Source organism: Argiope bruennichi, chromosome 2, assembly GCF_947563725.1.
Source record: "Argiope bruennichi chromosome 2, qqArgBrue1.1, whole genome shotgun sequence".
NCBI classification, from domain to species: Eukaryota; Metazoa; Arthropoda; class Arachnida; order Araneae; family Araneidae; genus Argiope; species Argiope bruennichi.
Window position 1 is genome coordinate 31554737 of NC_079152.1, and position 17349 is coordinate 31572085.

The 17349-nt window shown below is 25.4% G+C and overlaps 1 protein-coding gene across 1 annotated transcript in view; it reads left to right on the plus strand.

Annotated features, from left to right (window-relative positions):
• Window positions 1–16766, plus strand: part of LOC129960990 (TATA-binding protein-associated factor 172-like) — a 51808-nt gene extending 35042 nt beyond the window's left edge. The window contains exons 28-39 of the mRNA XM_056074781.1: window positions 65–217; window positions 2359–2496; window positions 2602–2753; window positions 4565–4706; window positions 5958–6165; window positions 8074–8204; window positions 8332–8439; window positions 9027–9175; window positions 9995–10138; window positions 12608–12815; window positions 14449–14540; window positions 15728–16766. Coding sequence (XP_055930756.1) covers window positions 65–217; window positions 2359–2496; window positions 2602–2753; window positions 4565–4706; window positions 5958–6165; window positions 8074–8204; window positions 8332–8439; window positions 9027–9175; window positions 9995–10138; window positions 12608–12815; window positions 14449–14540; window positions 15728–15998 — 1896 coding nt within the window. The 3' untranslated portion in view covers window positions 15999–16766. The remainder of the gene's footprint in view (window positions 1–64; window positions 218–2358; window positions 2497–2601; window positions 2754–4564; window positions 4707–5957; window positions 6166–8073; window positions 8205–8331; window positions 8440–9026; window positions 9176–9994; window positions 10139–12607; window positions 12816–14448; window positions 14541–15727) is intronic.
• The last annotated feature ends 583 nt before the right edge of the window (window positions 16767–17349 follow it).

A 17349-nucleotide genomic window follows, 5' to 3' on the forward strand; every position in this document is an offset into this window, starting at 1 on the left:
ATTGCTGTTAATTGTATATGATTTTATTGATATTTCTATTCATTTTTTATATTTGATTTGTTAGGGTGGAATCCAGAATCCTCCAGCTTTAAATCCAAAATTGATGGAAAGAAAGGAACAAGAAAGACTGTTCCTGGATCAGTTGATGAATCCTAAAAAAATAGAAAATTATTGTGTTCCTGTACCTATTAATGCTGAATTACGTTCATACCAACAGGTAATTTCTATAATTTAGTTTCATTGGATTTAAATTTTATATGCAATTACCAATTAGATAGAATTTATAAATTAAGTAAGTTCTACTTGCAAGTATTTGCAATGTTTATAGTATTTTTATATCTTTCATTTTAAAGCATTTCTATTATAAATTTTGTTAAGAAAAGCTTGTCCTATATTATTCCATTTATATTTTGATTGTTTAGTTTATTCTTGCAATTATTTATTCCATTTTGTACATATCGCATGCATTTTGCATACTTGTAAATTTCATTACTTTTTTTAAAAGAAAAACTTGCAATCATAAATATAAAAAATAGAACCTAAACATCCACTTGGTATATATTTTCTTTCCAAATTGAAATTCATTTAGAATATCATTTTGAAATTATTGTAAAGTAGATATGCATTGTTCCCATGCTCTGTGAGCTCTCCTTAAATTTATTGTTAAACTCCACATCCCCAAAAAATATTTGATTTCCATTAGTCCTTTGAAATAGTTAAGATGTTCAGTCATTATGCTTTAGAAGATAAGTGAAAAAACATTTTATGCTTTGAGAATCCCTTCAATCCTAAAAGAATGTTGATATATGACTACAGCCAATCATAGATATAATACAATTGCATCATCCATTATGGTTTTGCAGTGCATTGATTGATTAAGAATTGAAATAGCTAGGTTTTGGTAATTTCTCTTTCAACTATGAATTTCCTTGGAATATAAATTGCTTAGATTCAAGGAAATAAGTCAATTGAGCCATATTTATTGCAGCAAGATAAAGACCTCCCCCCCCCCTTGTATTTTTGGGAGTTACCAATGTCTCCAAGAAAAATATCTTATTTTAATTCAACTTTGTAAATGATTAGGCTTGCATTTGTATAGATTCAAAACAATAACTTTTTATCAAAATATGTAAAAAGTCATAGCAGAAATTGCAGGAAATCATTGAAATTTTGGTTCTATTCCATATTCAAACCATAACTGAAAGAGGATTTTCTTGAATTAAAAATATTGAGATGGAAAGCCATAAAGAAAAAACATATGTTGCAACATCTTTGGTTTTATATGAATTAAAAATTTGTGGTGGAATTGGAAATTTTCATATTGCAAAACATCATAATTAAAAGCAAAAATGCTGTGTTTCAATGTATCAAAAACCATGCACAAATGAAAATTGTGATCTCAAAATGATGGAAAGGAAACTCATTTTGTATAAATTAAAGGATTTAAACTACAAAGACTAAAATTGGAGCCTGTAAAACAGAAGGTAGAATTTACCGAAAGTAGAGACAATAGGAATTTTCTATGCATAACAGAATCAAACAGTTTTAGGAATTGATACTTTAATTCTTATGTTTAATTAATTAATTAATTACTTTTTTTAAAAAGTAAAGTAGAAATATTTTAATACCATGCTGTTCATTTGTTCATTAATTAAAGGTTTAGGGATTTGTACCTTGAATTTTTTTTTTTCTCTTTATATTCTATCTGTGCCAGTTCAAAAATTCAATTAGAAATTCTTTTAGGATGATCTCATTTTATTTTTAATATTTTTTTTTTTTTACCTTAAGTGTGAATGCATTTGTGTAGCTTGTTGGAAATTAATATCTAGTAGTAGGCACACAGGCATTTACATTTTTGATTTTAAGATCCTCTCTGAACTCTTAGATATTTACTGATGTATGCATAATATTGCATATATCATTTATCTTTTGTAAATCATTTTTCGTGTATAGTATCTGACCTACTTTGCATAGTTTTTATTGTGTCATAAATCTTTAACCCAATACCTGCTTCACATTATAATTTCAGTGTCTCGAGACTCTTTGGTTTAATTATCTCATCTCTGATAAATTTAATGTTATTCTTGTTGATTTTAAAAATAAGGAATAGATACTTCCTCTCTGAAAAGCAATCAAAATATTCTCTAATACAGTTCTTAAAAGTTATTATCATTTTTTTTATATCCAGATAGTGGGAATCCGTTGAATATGGTTTAAGTTGAATTTGATTATTTTTATGTATGAAGATCTTTTTACTTATTATGTATGATTTTTCACTAAATGAATTAAAGTTGTTAAGCAATATATCTTGTTTATAATTTAATTTTTTTAGTAAATTCTCTCAATCTCTTTATGTAGGAAGGAGTAAATTGGTTAGCATTTCTGAACAAATACAAATTGAATGGCATATTGTGTGATGACATGGGGCTTGGAAAAACTTTGCAATCAATTTGCATTCTTGCTGGTGATCATTTTTTACGGGAACAAGCGTATAAGGTAAATATGAAGCTATTATTAAATAAAAATTTTAAGAGCATATCCTATGCTCATTTGTTTGAGAAAATAGTTAAATTATAAAATTTTCTTACATTTTCTCTTCAGGAGCATAAACAAGCTGATTGTAGACCTCTTCCTTCATTGGTTGTCTGTCCACCTACTCTTACTGGGCATTGGATGTATGAAGTAGAAAAATTTATTAGTTCTACTTTCTTGAATCCCATTCATTACACTGGGCCACCTATTGAAAGAATGAGGTACTATTATTTGTTCAGTATTCTTTTTTAATTAAAATATAAGTTCAAAGAATTCTCTCCGTGTAGAGATATATGTATTTTCTTAAATTAAATGTTCATCTTTTTTTTTTTTTTTTTTTCCTGTAATAATATCTATTGAAAGCTTTCTCACCCACACACATTCCTTCTTTTAATTAATTAAAAAAAATCATTTCTTTTTTAGTTGTCTTTAATTAGTTGTTTAATTTTAATAGTTGTTTAATTGTCTTTAATTAGTTCCTTTGGTAACTAGTTGATTCACAAAAGAAAAAGGGTAGATTTTACTTTCAATTAAGTCACTTATGCATAACATAATGTTTGTGATTCTTCCAAGAAAATATTTTTAAGCATCAAAATATGAGACATCAAAGCCGTGTGATTTTAATAGCCTGATATCTTTTCTTTTCTTTGTGTTTTTAACCGAATCACTGCCAGGCAAATTTAAAGCATCTTGCCAATTGGCACCCAGAGTCACTTATAATTGCAGCACACATAGACAGCAATTTTGATACACATGCTTACTTTAAGATATCTCATTGTTGGCAGTGTGTGGGTTAATAGAAGTAAATCCTATGACATCATAATACTATTAAAAACACAGCCTTTAAAATAATCTTTCTGTAATAATTTCAGTTTTTTATTTCACGCCAGGTGGTTTGCCAAAAGTACTGATTATATTAATTTTCAAATGAATTTTTAATTAACTTTATGTCTACATTCCCCCAAATTATCAAGTATTAAAACATAATATTTTACATCTGTTAGTCTTGTCTTTAGTTCTATTTATTGTGTACATGAACCATTAATCGAGATGGTCCTATAGCATCATAAGGCCAATAAACTTCACTTTTGTATTGTAACTTCACTATTTTATTCATTCTTGTGAACTTCATAGATAATAAATAGATTCATTCTACTTTAACTTCTAACAAGTGTAGAAAATCGCATGATTAAATATTTGATGAAACTATGAAAACAGTTTGATTTTCTATTGTTGAACTGAGGTAAAAAAGACTAAATAGACTTTTTTTTTTTTTTAATTTTGAAAATAAATGGAAAAGTGCCAAAATTCAGTTTAATTTTTGTTTCAGTAAATTTTTTTTAAAAAAATTGCTCCGAATTGCGCATTTCCACCCTCTAAAGTTTACATGTACCAATTGTTAATTCTCTTTTATTATGTCTTGTCAAACATTTTCTTGTTTCATCATTTTGAGGATTTGCTTGATAAAATTGAACTTGTATTGCAGCCCTCTATTCAAGAATCTACCCTTCAATTAATTTTGTTATATTATTAATTTTTAAACTGTGTCTTGTAATCTTAGAATTAATTATGTAAATTCAAAAATTTCATTAGTTAAATATTGATGAAATTAAAACTTGGAGTAACGAAATCATATTTTATTCAGATATTTTTATTACAGCTCAATGATATAATTTTATGCATTTTTAAAGCATTTTTTTAATTTTATTTTTGTTAATCCATTGTTACATCCTCCTATCTTTTTTTCCCCCTATTTAATATTCTTATATTTTCATTTAATCTCAAAAAAAATCTAATTCTTCTTTTTATTATCACTTTCTATTCACTTAGAAGTATCCCTTAATTTTTGTAGTTTGTGTAGCAAACTTTTATTCTTTAAGAATAATTTTTATTTATAATGGTGTTCTGATGTATGATGTACTTCAGATATGTGAATTTTTTTTCTGCAAATTCAGAAACATAATATTTTTGTGTAATTTCAGATCAAGAGAAGTTTTAGTATAAATTTTATGTTTCTTTTTTCTCTTCTTAGATTACGTGCAAAAGCAAAAACACACAATTTGGTTATTGCATCTTATGATATTGTAAGAAATGATATTGACTTCTTTGGTTCTATACATTGGAATTATTGCATCTTGGATGAAGGTCACATAATTAAAAATGGAAAAACTAAGGTAAGAAAAACTAATGTATTTTAAATTCATTGCTTGGTAGTTATATACCTTTTTGGTTAGACTTGAGCTTGATATCATTTATCTGAATAAATGTTTATTTGAACTATTTTGATTGTCTTATCACATTTGTCCATGTAAATTTTCTAGATTATCTATATAAATAATAGTGAAAAACATTAATAGTTTTGCACTACAGAGATTCAAATTACCGAATCAATTTTCTTCAAATTTTTTGCATAAAAACTATTAGATATAAAGAATAAATATGAAAATCAATTAAGTAATTTAGTTTTTTTATGCAGTGCTGCTCTCTCTTTCTCTCCCCATAAGGTTAATAAGTCAACTATGATGGTAGAAAATGTTGAGGCCTGTTATTTAATTTAGAAAGATGATTGTATTTCTTTATAATCAGGGATAATGTACAAGGAGTTTATTTTTATAGAATTAAACATAGTAGGTGTTATTTTGTTTTAATATTACTTAAAATATATATAAAATTATTGTATATATGTTAAATTATTTTTTTATTTTCAAATTGTCTCTCAAGATGTTAAAAAACTTAAAAATTAATAACATGCAAAGAAAATTGGGTTTTTTTGGCAGTTTTTTTAAAAATCATTTACTATATTAAACTTTTTTGGAAGTTATATGGTTAAAATATTTTTATTTCAAGTAAAAATTTAATTTGCATTCAATAAAGGAAGTCTTTATATACTAATATTTTATGTGCATGCAATTTTGATTTTGAAAATATTAGTGTGGGTGTTTTTTTTTGTGTGTGCTTGGCATTCTGTTAAATATATGTATAAATATGCTTAATTAATAATATTATATATATATATATTTACTATCTTGCATATGGTGTTCACATCGTGTAACTGTAAATAACTAATTTCCTGTAGAATGTAGAATATTTTTATAACTATTTCAAATTCAGGAACATTACCATTACTTAGACACGCTAATATGTTGTTTATAGCTCTTATCAGAGCAAAATTATAGGTACAAAAAATTATAATTATAATTGGTTTTTCTTTTCTATCTTAAGAGGTATGTGAAGGTATATAATAACATAATGCTCTCAAAACTTTCTTCAATTTATATTCAATCATGTTTGCATTTACATATATTGTGTAATAGAATTTTGTGCAATTTTTTATACTACTGATAATGATAATATATATGTTTCAAGTTATTTTTATTTTTGATATAATAATGATCTTATATATTAAAATTTTGTATAATTTGCAGTTGGCCCGAGCTATTAAACAACTTTCAGCAAATCATCGTTTAATTTTGTCTGGCACACCTATACAAAATAATGTATTAGAGCTTTGGTCCTTATTTGATTTCCTCATGCCTGGGTTCCTAGGTAGTGAAAAGCAATTTACAGCACGATATAGTAAACCTATTTTACAGAGCAGAGATGCCAAATCATCTTCCAAAGAACAAGAAACTGGTAATATGTTACTTTTCATTTTATTCTCTTTTGTTTCCATTTTTTTTTCTGAAACAAGAAGAGTATTTAAAATTTATTTGTTTTAAATATAAATATATATATTAGAAAATTTTGTTTTTCAATAATTTAATTTTAAAAATAGAATATTTGTCTTAGTCATTCATTAGTAATAAAAATATCATTAATCCCATAATAGTGAGATTCGTGTTTCAACTACAAATTATTTTCTGTTTTTAAGTTTTAAATAATTTATATTGGTTTAAAATTAATTGTTTATGATAATAAGGAAACTATAAATAATGAATTAACTATTTTCTATTTATGATTATTTCATTTATGACTAATAATGCTTCTTAAAAAAAATGGCATTTTCTTCTTAAAATACGTTTCTGCTGTATCTGTCTTTTAAATATGGTAGGATTTTTTTTTTTTTTTGCAACATTTATTTAATGTATTTATTCTTTTTTTTAAATCAGTTTTAACATGTGTTCTTTCTTTATATAATCATTGTTTTGTTTCATCTTTTTATTTATTTATTTATTTTTCTTTTTTAGGTAATTACACTTAAGATTTTAAACTTTTTTTCTCTCCGTATTCTCTTAATGTTCTCTTCTTTTCTTAATTACTGTGTTTTATGTATTAAAAATATATTTTCCTTTATTACTCCATTTTTTCATCTATTTAAATTACACAACTTAATTATCAATGAATAAATTGCATCGCGTTTTGCAAGTTTATAGAAATGATAGTAGCTTTATTTTCTGGGCCAAAAGCAAACTAATTCTAATTCAAATATTTAAATTTTAAATTAGTTATTTTTTTTATTTATTTTTTTTCTTCTTTAAATTGTGCCAAGTTTGATGGTTTCCTTCTATTATAATTCTTTATATGAAAGGAGTTTTTTTAAATAATAAAAGGTGTAAGCATTTATTCATTCATTTTTATTTTAAGTGTATGAATCTCTTCTTTACTGTACTCAAACTGCCCTCGGCAGTCAATTACTATACTAGAAATTTGGTTGGATTTAGTTTCAATTGGCTCTAAAGCATAACTTAATATTTATGATTCCTGCAACAAAATACTTTTAAGCATCAAATTATGGTATATATTGAAAATGTGTTATTTTAATAGCCTTATTTTTTTGTTTATTTGAATGGAAACAAGTCTTGTTTCTCATAGAGCAACTGAAAAGTATACAAGTAATGAGAATAATGTATCTCTGGGTAATATGTCTTTTAATTGCACATTGTTTTTTGCTGTACAGTAACTTCCTTTCTCATTCCTTATGCAAATTGTACAAATGTTAATCAAAAATTTCACTTACTTTTTAATAGTGAAAAGAAAATTTATTGCATATACAACGAAACATTGAAAATAGTTTGAATTTCTTAACAGTAATGAAAAGTATGCTTAAAAAATCTCTAAAGAGAATATTTTTTTAAATTATCAAAATCATGGAAGCAATTGCTCGACATTTAATTGAGTATAATAAAAAGAAAATGTTCTGTGTTTTAAAATGGCTTAAAAATTGTTTTTGCGCGATAATACTTTTGGAAGTCACCATGGATATCTCGTTTTATTTTTAGTTAATTACAATTTATAAAAAATGACTCTGAGAAACAACCTTCTAAATATTTTTGTGAAATTAAATCATACTAGATCAATCGGCCTCGCCTATGGAGCATTGACAGTTACACATTCTTCTTTATTATTAATTGAAATCTTTAAATTAAACATAATTCAAAATTATGAAAGTGCATTTGTCAAAAAAAATATGTATCATTGTATACATATTTTTTTAACAAAATAAAACTTTTTTAATTCTACTTCCCCCTTTTGTTATAATATATTTTTTGAAAAAAAAAAGTGTTTGCACAAATTCTTAATTTTTGTGAAAATTTGTCGCAGGTGTTTTAGCTATGGAGGCTCTTCATCGACAAGTACTGCCATTCCTCCTTCGAAGAATGAAGGAAGATGTTCTCAAAGACCTTCCTCCTAAAATTATACAAGATTATTACTGTGAACTGAGTCCCTTACAAGTAAGTTGTATTTTTCTGTAAAATATTTATGAAATAATGAGTAATAGTTTTTTTCTCAAAATTCCATGTTCATGTATATTCTAATCTTCTCTTATTTCCATGCTGTTAATTCTTTCTTTTACTCTAGGTAAGATTGTATGAAGACTTTACAAAGAGTAGAGCAAAACAATGTGTAGATAATGCTCTAGTTGAAGGAGAAAATTCAAATGTTTCTGGGACATCTCATATATTTCAAGTATGAAAAATGAATAATCCCTTATAAAATAAAATTACTTATGTAACTTTTAAATACTCCAATTACTGAACAGTTATTCTGACATTCTTATTGCACAAAGCTATGATAAAAAAATGTTTTTTTTAAAAAAAAAAAAGGGTTTCTTAAGTAAAGAAGTGATTGACTGGCATATTCTTAATTTTTGAAAGGAGTAAGGGAAAAAATTAGCAAACGAATGAAAAGCATTGAAATTTAGAGGTCAAATATAGATTAAAATTAATGATTGAAATGTCCAATTGTTCACAGGGTAAATTGAGATAATGTCACTGTGTTTCAATAATATAATAATGCAAAGGCAAAAATTTTAAATATATTCTAAATATGTCCATTTACTTTTCTTTTAGAACAGTTTTGTCAATAACTCTATTATTTGTTAATCTACTTAAATATTATAATAATAATTATTCTTGAAATTCAAAAAAAAAAAAGTTGTGTGAAAGGAAATATTAAAGAAACATTAGAAATTGGAATATATAGATCTTGCTATTCTATTGTTTTCAAATAATTATTTTATAATAGATTTTGTTGCTGATAATGGTTTCATTTAGGCTCTTCAATATCTGCGGAAAGTATGTAATCATCCAAAGTTGGTCTTGTCTCCCAATCATCCAGAATTCAGTTCTGTTTCCAAAGATCTTAAAGAACAAAGTTCAAGTCTCAATGATATTTCTCACGCTTCAAAATTGTGTGCTCTGAGGCAAGTACCTTCATTTCTTGCTTTAAAATTTTGTATAAATATAAACTTACTAGTAGTAGTTGTAGATAACTAATTATAAAGTAAATTTTATCCATTTTAAATTTAACTATTATGTTTTAATTTTTTTGCCTATCCTTTTATTTTATATTATTATAATATTTTAGTAGTAGTCTATTATCTTATTTCTTTTGTAAATTATATTATTTTTTTAATTTTTATTAGAATTTACAATTATATATTTTCTGTTTTTCTAAATTGGAATTCTTTTAAATGAATCATTGATGAATTTATCCAATTTTATGACATTTTAACCTAAATATTTAAATAGTAGAAAAAAATATTTCTAATCTTTACGTACATTTAAAATTTAGGCCATCAAAAACAAATATATTTAATCTTAAAATGCAATGATAATATAAATATTTCGGGGTTGTATTTTATATCAGTTTTGTTTAAAGAATTATGCTTTAAACAACTAATTACCATTTTTGCAAATGAAAGAAATCAAAGTTATATATTTGCAGGTTTATAGCCTATAAATGGAAGAAAGAATGATAATTGAATGCTTACTTTATTCGTTACTCCATGAAGTAGTGCAAATGTATATATGAAATATTAGAATGTTTATTTTATTTAATCTAAATTAAAATTCATTATAGTTGTATTTAGATTTTTTTAATGGAGTTTCTCTATTTCATGTATTTTTATTATATATATAGTATAAAGCATGTTTTTCTTTGTTTAGACAGTATTTCATTATATTTCAAAATATTTATTTATATATCACGATTTTTTTATAATTGATATTTTTTTTATTAGACAACTGCTCCAAGATTGTGGTATTGGCATATCAAATCCAATTACTGAATCTACTGAGCCTACACCAGTTGTAAATCAACACAGAGCCTTGATCTTCTGTCAACTCAAAGGCATGCTTGACATTTTAGAGCACGATTTATTCAAGTATGTAGAAAAATTTTGTTTTAAATTTTTAAATGTTCATTTATTTAATTTTATATTCCTTTAATCCATGATTTAAATTAGTTATTTATTCAAATTTTAAATAGATTTTTTTAAAGCTGTAAATCTGTCTTAAATGTTGTTGTGCATTTTAATATAACTTAATTTTTATATGAAATTGCTTATATATTCCACTGCATTGATGGGAAGGTTTCTGCATTTTATCTTAATGTAGTTTTTTCTGTCTACTTTCCATGTAGAGGTGTGTTTTAAAAGAGGAATCGCTATAGCAAAAATTGTGCCAAATACTTTATTTCATTTTTTCCATGAAACAAAAGTTAAGATTAATTTATTAGAATAACTACAAATACTGAATTTGTTTAGAAAAACGAAAAATAAGGTGTTCCATAATTATAGACAATATTTGTTTTATGAATTATATTTAAGGTTGAGAAACACTTTGTTAGTATATAATCATGTTTGTATTAACTTTAATTACCATAAAAACATAGCTTCCTAGCAAAATGCTACGTTTTACGTTACCTTTGGACAATTCTTACTATGCTAGCTCTGTCACTGAAAAATATTGGTATCATGTGCTTTTTGTGCTGAATGTCCTCACATATTCTCAACTGAGTTTAAGTCCAGACTAAACTATGTCCAAATAATAACATTGATATTATTCATTTTGAACAATTTATTTGTCTAGTTGGGTATATGCTTGGGTGCCCTGTCTTGTTGAAATACACAGTTTTGTCCTTCCAGCAAATCTTAAAGTGGAGTCAAATGGTCTTCTAATATTTGTTATTATTCGTGGGAACTCATTTTCTTGGATGTAATTTGTCACAAAATACAAAAAATGTCTATCCATTTAATCCAAAACCACTCAAGTCATTCACTGAGTCTCCACCTTGCTATCTAGTGAAAAAAAAAAATGGTTCATGTCTTAAACCATGCCAGTAAAGTTTATATCCAACTGCTCCTTCCACTTTTTCTCGTTAATAAATATTATTGACAGCCATTTATCACAATTGCCGAGTGATTGATTTTCTTTGTCCAGTTTTGTGGTATACTCTTAAGCATGTTTTTTGTATCATTTTCTTGAAAGTTATTCATTTAGATTTCAGTATTCTTCTGTGAATAATATTTTTGACCCTCCAAATTTTGATGTAATTTGTCACAATTGCATTTTTTGTAGATGCTATGCTTTAGAATGATTCTGTTTCTGTACACAGATGTTGTTCTTTATTGAATAGGTCTTTTATTACTAGACCATTGTCATTATGCAAAATTATGTGAACACTTTTTAAAAATATCTTTAAAATCTTGGATATATCTTTTCAGATAATTACCTTTCAAGTTTAAAAGTCCATAACTTTGATAATCTCCTCTTTTGAAATCTCTTTACCTCTAGGTTTTTTGTCAAATTTTTTAATTATGTATTTGTTAGTCGAAAACAAGCTGAGAAATTTTTTTTAACCAAAAAAATCACAAAAGCAGATATAAATACTTATCTAAATAAATAATAATCTGCTGAAAAAATTGTAATATTTCTGAATAAGGTCAGACAATGTCTATATTTACGGGAGAGGGATTTTTAATTTTTCTAAAATTTTTACATAGTTTTTACTTATTTTCTAACATTTTTTTCAATAAAAATAAATAAATTAGTTAAAAAATATACCTGAATCATTTCTAAAAATACACAATGTATTTTAATTTGATGTCATTTTTTTAACTGTGTTTATATTCTTGGGATAGGGTATATAGAAACAAAATCTCTTCCTCCTTCCTAAAAAAAAAAAAAAAAAAAAAAAAAATCTGAACCTTAAAAAATAGTTGAAGTCAAAAAAAGTAAGCAACTATATGAAATGAAGAAAATAAATATATCCATTTAACACCATTTTTCAAAAATCTCTAAAAGCGATAACATTCTAATTATTATTAAAAAAATAATAACTAATAATTCTTTTCAAAAGACATAGATAAAAAAAAAATTGACGTGGGGGCAGTTATAGTGAAAAGCTTACTGTATTTGTTTGATTTTGGTACAAAACACTGAATATATCAAGTTTTTAAAAAAAATAATTTAAAATAAAGATTTTATTATCAAAATTCCATTAAAAATGGAGATTTAGAAAAATACCTTTTTAAATGTGGTAAGCCAAATAATAAATCTCATTCTGAAATAATTTCAATTTTGAAGGTGTCTAATTTGTGCTGATTTGGATTGTAAGCAAATAACTAAATTTCGTTACATAACAAAAAAAGGTGTTTTTTATTTCATTGATCAAATTGTTTGAAAAATCCCTGTTTGATATGAATCATATTTATATCCCAAATTATTTAAGATAGAATATCGATCACTTCTGCTTGTCATTACTATTTTAATTCTAGATACATAAATGCCATTATTTACTATTGTCAACTGAAGAAAGCAATTTAATTCTTTTTATTTCAATATTTTTATAGAACTCTCATGCCCAGTGTGAGTTACCTTCGCTTAGATGGAAGCATACCTCCTGGTCAGCGACATTCAGTTGTCCACAAGTTCAATAATGACCCATCCATTGATGCTCTACTTCTTACAACTCAAGTTGGAGGTTTAGGTCTAAATTTAACTGGGGCCGACACAGTTATATTTGTAGAACATGACTGGAATCCTATGAAGGATTTACAGGTAATGTGTTTCATTTTTATCTTTCCCCAAATTAATTTTTTAAAATGATTAATATATCATGATTTAAATTCTTGGTCTTTATAATCTTTAAATGAATGATAATATACAGATTTTAAATATTTATAAATTAAAATATTTTTAAAGGTTTTTCTATGTTCTTCAGAATTAACTTATTTTTCTTCTGTTAATGGTTATTTTTTTATAGTGCTGAAAATTAAATGAAAAAAAAAATTCTGCCCTTTGTAAAATTATTTATCATAAGTGAATTGGTAAATAATTATTATTTTTAACAGTAAATTTTTTCTGAAATTATAAAATATGTGGATATTATATACAGTACACTCCCGATTATCCGCGGAATTGAATGGTGCGGCCGCCGTGGATAACAAAAATCGCAGATAATCCGAAAAAAACTAAAAACGGGTATAGCAAAAAAGAAAACAATCATTCCAACTTGAAAAATCGTTTTATGTACAATGAAACGTAAAATAAACAGCAGGAAATGTTTAACTAACGCTTAATATTTTAGTATATCACTCAAAACTAGCCTAAAATGCATTTTGTTAATGAAAACAGAAAAGTGCTTTGTACTTACGAGAGGCGTCAAGGATGCACAGAAAAATTAATACATATGTACTGTTTTAATACTGTAATGTATTATGTAATTACAAAAGTATAACTGTAAAACTACACCTTTTTGAAGAAATCAGTCATTTGTGTTTGTTTCTTGCTTTGTAAGCATTTTCTCTTTGCTTGGAAGCAGAAAAAAAAAAGAAAAAAAAACTTAGTGCGGCAGGCGCGGATAATCCGCTCCTCGGATAACCCGCCCGCGGATAATCGGGAGTCTCCTGTAGTTGCTCAAAATTGAAAATCCTAGAATATCTTTACATTGTTTCATTATTGTTGTGGCTCTATAGCTCTTACTCATAACCATTTGATATGAAATATTTTACTTTCGTGTTTTTTGCATTTTTTTTTTCCCACCCCATATAAAAGGTACTTTTTTTTAACATGGTGCTGAGTTCAGTTATTATTATTGCTGTGAAAAGAAATCTGTGAAATTGAGTTAAATTCTAAGGTTTATTACTATTGGAAGAATATATCTATAATAAATGGGATTAGCAATACATAAATTAACATGAAATTTTCTGTTAATTTAAGAAATTTTGCAGTATTCTTTCATTTTTAACTTTTTCAGGTAATACAGTTGCTGTATTGGCACTTCTTTCCTTTACTATATTGCAATGCAATTGTAATACTTGCAATTCATTAGGATTCCATATCTCCTGTCTACTCCTCTCTCTTTCATCTAATCTCTGGGATATTCTGATTACCTTTTGTATTGCTTTATTCCTCTATCCTATTTCATTCCTTTGTATGTGTTAGCTACATTGATAGTTGTTATGAATTGCAGATCATGTAAGCTGCAGTTGTCTATAGCTTCCTATTTCTTCTTTAAAAGCTTTACCTTCAGAGATTTCTATAATTTCTCCCCTCCTCCATTTATCTATCTCTCTATCTGTTATCTTTGTATTCTTTGTTTAGCTTCATGTTGCACTCAACTAATTTATAAATTAGTACAGTTTTTGTGAATGTGTGTGTTTTTATTACTAAAAGATTTATTTATTTTTAGGCTATGGATCGTGCTCATAGAATTGGTCAGAAGAAGGTGGTTAATGTGTATCGGTTGATTACTAGAGGAACACTTGAAGAAAAAATTATGGGGTAAGTGCAGCACTTGAAATTATATCATTAGTGTAACATTATTCTGAATTAATACAATTTTTATGAATTGTTCCAATGCTTAATACTATTTGCATGATTTTGATTAGTAAGAGATTTTATGCCTAATTAATTAAATTGATATTTAATTTTGTTGGATATTGCTTTGGTTGTATAAAAAAATAATGTTTATAAAAATTTTGTTTTAAAAAAATTATAATTTTAATATCTAATTCCATATTTCAAACTTTTTAATTATGAAAACTAGTTTACAAACAATTAATATAGTAAAGTATAACATTTTTGTATATGATATCAGATTTTATATTCTAGAGAGATTCAACTCTGTTGTGAATTGTAGAAAATGCTATTAAATTATTTATAGATTGAATCATCGTCTAACTATAAAAAATACTCTTAAGAAGAAGCCAATTTCCTTCATTTTTTAAATTTATGATGTTATATACTTTACACCGAAAACATGCAATATTTATAATCATCAGTATGGCATAAAAATTGTACCATTTCAATCTGTTAATTTTTTTAAATATTCAAATGTTTTTGTGTTGTAATGTTTACTGCTAACAATAAAATAATATTGGTTGGTAAATTGGTCACACTGATTGTACTGATTCTGCTAGTGCTTGCAAAATGAAATTTGAAATCATTATTAATATTTTGTATGTATCTTCTTAAAATTTTCTAAAGAATTTAAGGCTGTAAATAGAATAATTTTGTTAGTACATCAAATAACTTTTGTTACTTACATTGTACATTTTAAAACAATGAATTGAATTTACAATTTTCAGTGAAATAAATATGTGTATCAAGAAAATTTTTATCTTAGAATTTTAATGTTTGTAATATCACCTGAATAAAATTTTTAAATTGCAATTATTGAAATGTATTAAGTACTTGTGGGGAAAATGTGGATGATAAATTTTGAAATGATAATTTGAGCTTCATGATACTTTTAATTAATTGATTATAAGACTGGAGATTGTTTTATAGAGGTAAACTCCTCAATTATTTAACTACACCAGATTTGGTGTATTTTTCCCCCCTACAGCTTATATAAATCCCATTATAACCATAAAATAACTTTATTGGTATAGGATTTTTAACAGCAAATGTGAAACATATTATTTGGAAATTAGAAAATTAATGTTATAATTAATATTCTTTTCCAGACTGCAAAAATTCAAGCTTTCTGTTGCCAACTCTGTGATAAATCAAGAAAATACAAATCTTCAAAATATGGGTACAGATCAGCTTTTAGATTTGTTCTCTTTGGACATTAAAGGTGAAAAAATTACTCCAAGTTCAAGCAAAGAAGACAGTTCTAATGACTTAAAAGCAAAAAATCTACGGTCAGTCTTAGATAATTTGCCTGAGTTGTGGGACACATCTCAGTATGAAAATGAGTATGATCTATCTAACTTTTTACAATCCTTAAAATGAGAAATTTTTGGACTGCTTTATTTTATTTTGCTCAATCATTTATTCAGACGCTTTTCATACGTCACTTTATGTTTTACTTTTCCTTGGTTAGAATATTTTAGGACCAGATTTGGAGAGCTTTATCTTTAATATTTTCTTTCCTTGTGATATGTAAGAGCATCTTTCTTTACACAACAATGTCTTTTGTTTGAAATAGAACTATCCAAATATTTTTGGATATCATCTGAATAATCTAGAAATTGAAATTAAAATCTTCCTTTTTTTTTTATTTGAAAGAACAGAAAGTTCAGAGTTTTTCATACTAATAACTATTTATTTTGGGTCACATTCTTTGTATATATTTCAAATCTTGGCGGTAAAATATCAGTTCTGCATTTAATTTTAACTAGTTATTAAATGTAATCCTAAACTTTAAATTGTATATTATTCTGTTAACTATTTTTATTTTACTACAAATTTAGCAGCTTTCCATTGATAATTGATTATTTTTTTATCCTAATTTTCCATAAATGTTTAGTAAGTACAATAGAGCATTTATCTTGTATCTTTTACCTTACAGCTGGAATTTGTTGCTATAGATTAGTTTGAATACTCAAAAACAATAAATGTTTTGTAAATAAGTTACTCACTATTCTGTAAATTACTTTTTAAAACATCTCACTAACTTAAATACCTAAAACAGTTTGTTTCCAAGAAAAAATTACTTTGCATTTTTATCCAAAAATGTAATATTGGTAATTGTACATTTTAATCTTGATTCATATATTAATGCACAAATGTTTATTTTCTTCTATTGATAATTGATTTTTTGAAATACTGAATTTTGTTTCTGTTCTATCTGTTTAAAAATTAATATTTTTCTATAAAAATAATTTAATTTAGTTGAGAATAATAAGTATTCAAAATCATTTATTTCAGTCCTGCAAATAGTTTTTTTTTAGTTTGTTGCCTAAAAATTTAGCCTTTTATTGCAATGTTATGCATTAGATAAGAAAGAAATCATTGTTGAGATAAGAACATAAATTAATTTCAACATAAAATAAAATTTTTATTCAAGTCTGAAAGCATATTAAATCTCTCTTTGAACAAGTGCTACAAGATATTTATTGTAAATAAATCAATTAATAAAATTTGTGTAATGATAATTATGTATTGAAATTTAAAATTTCCCCTAGATATTGTTTTTAGATCTGGATGATTAAAATATACAGTAGGCAGAATATATAATAAAATATATTCTGCCTACTGCCTTTATTTCAGTCAATTTGAAATCTCTGTGGTGGATCTAATCCATGCATTTTGAATTAAATGTTGAGGGTTTTTTTTTCTTTATAATTTTTTGATGACTTAA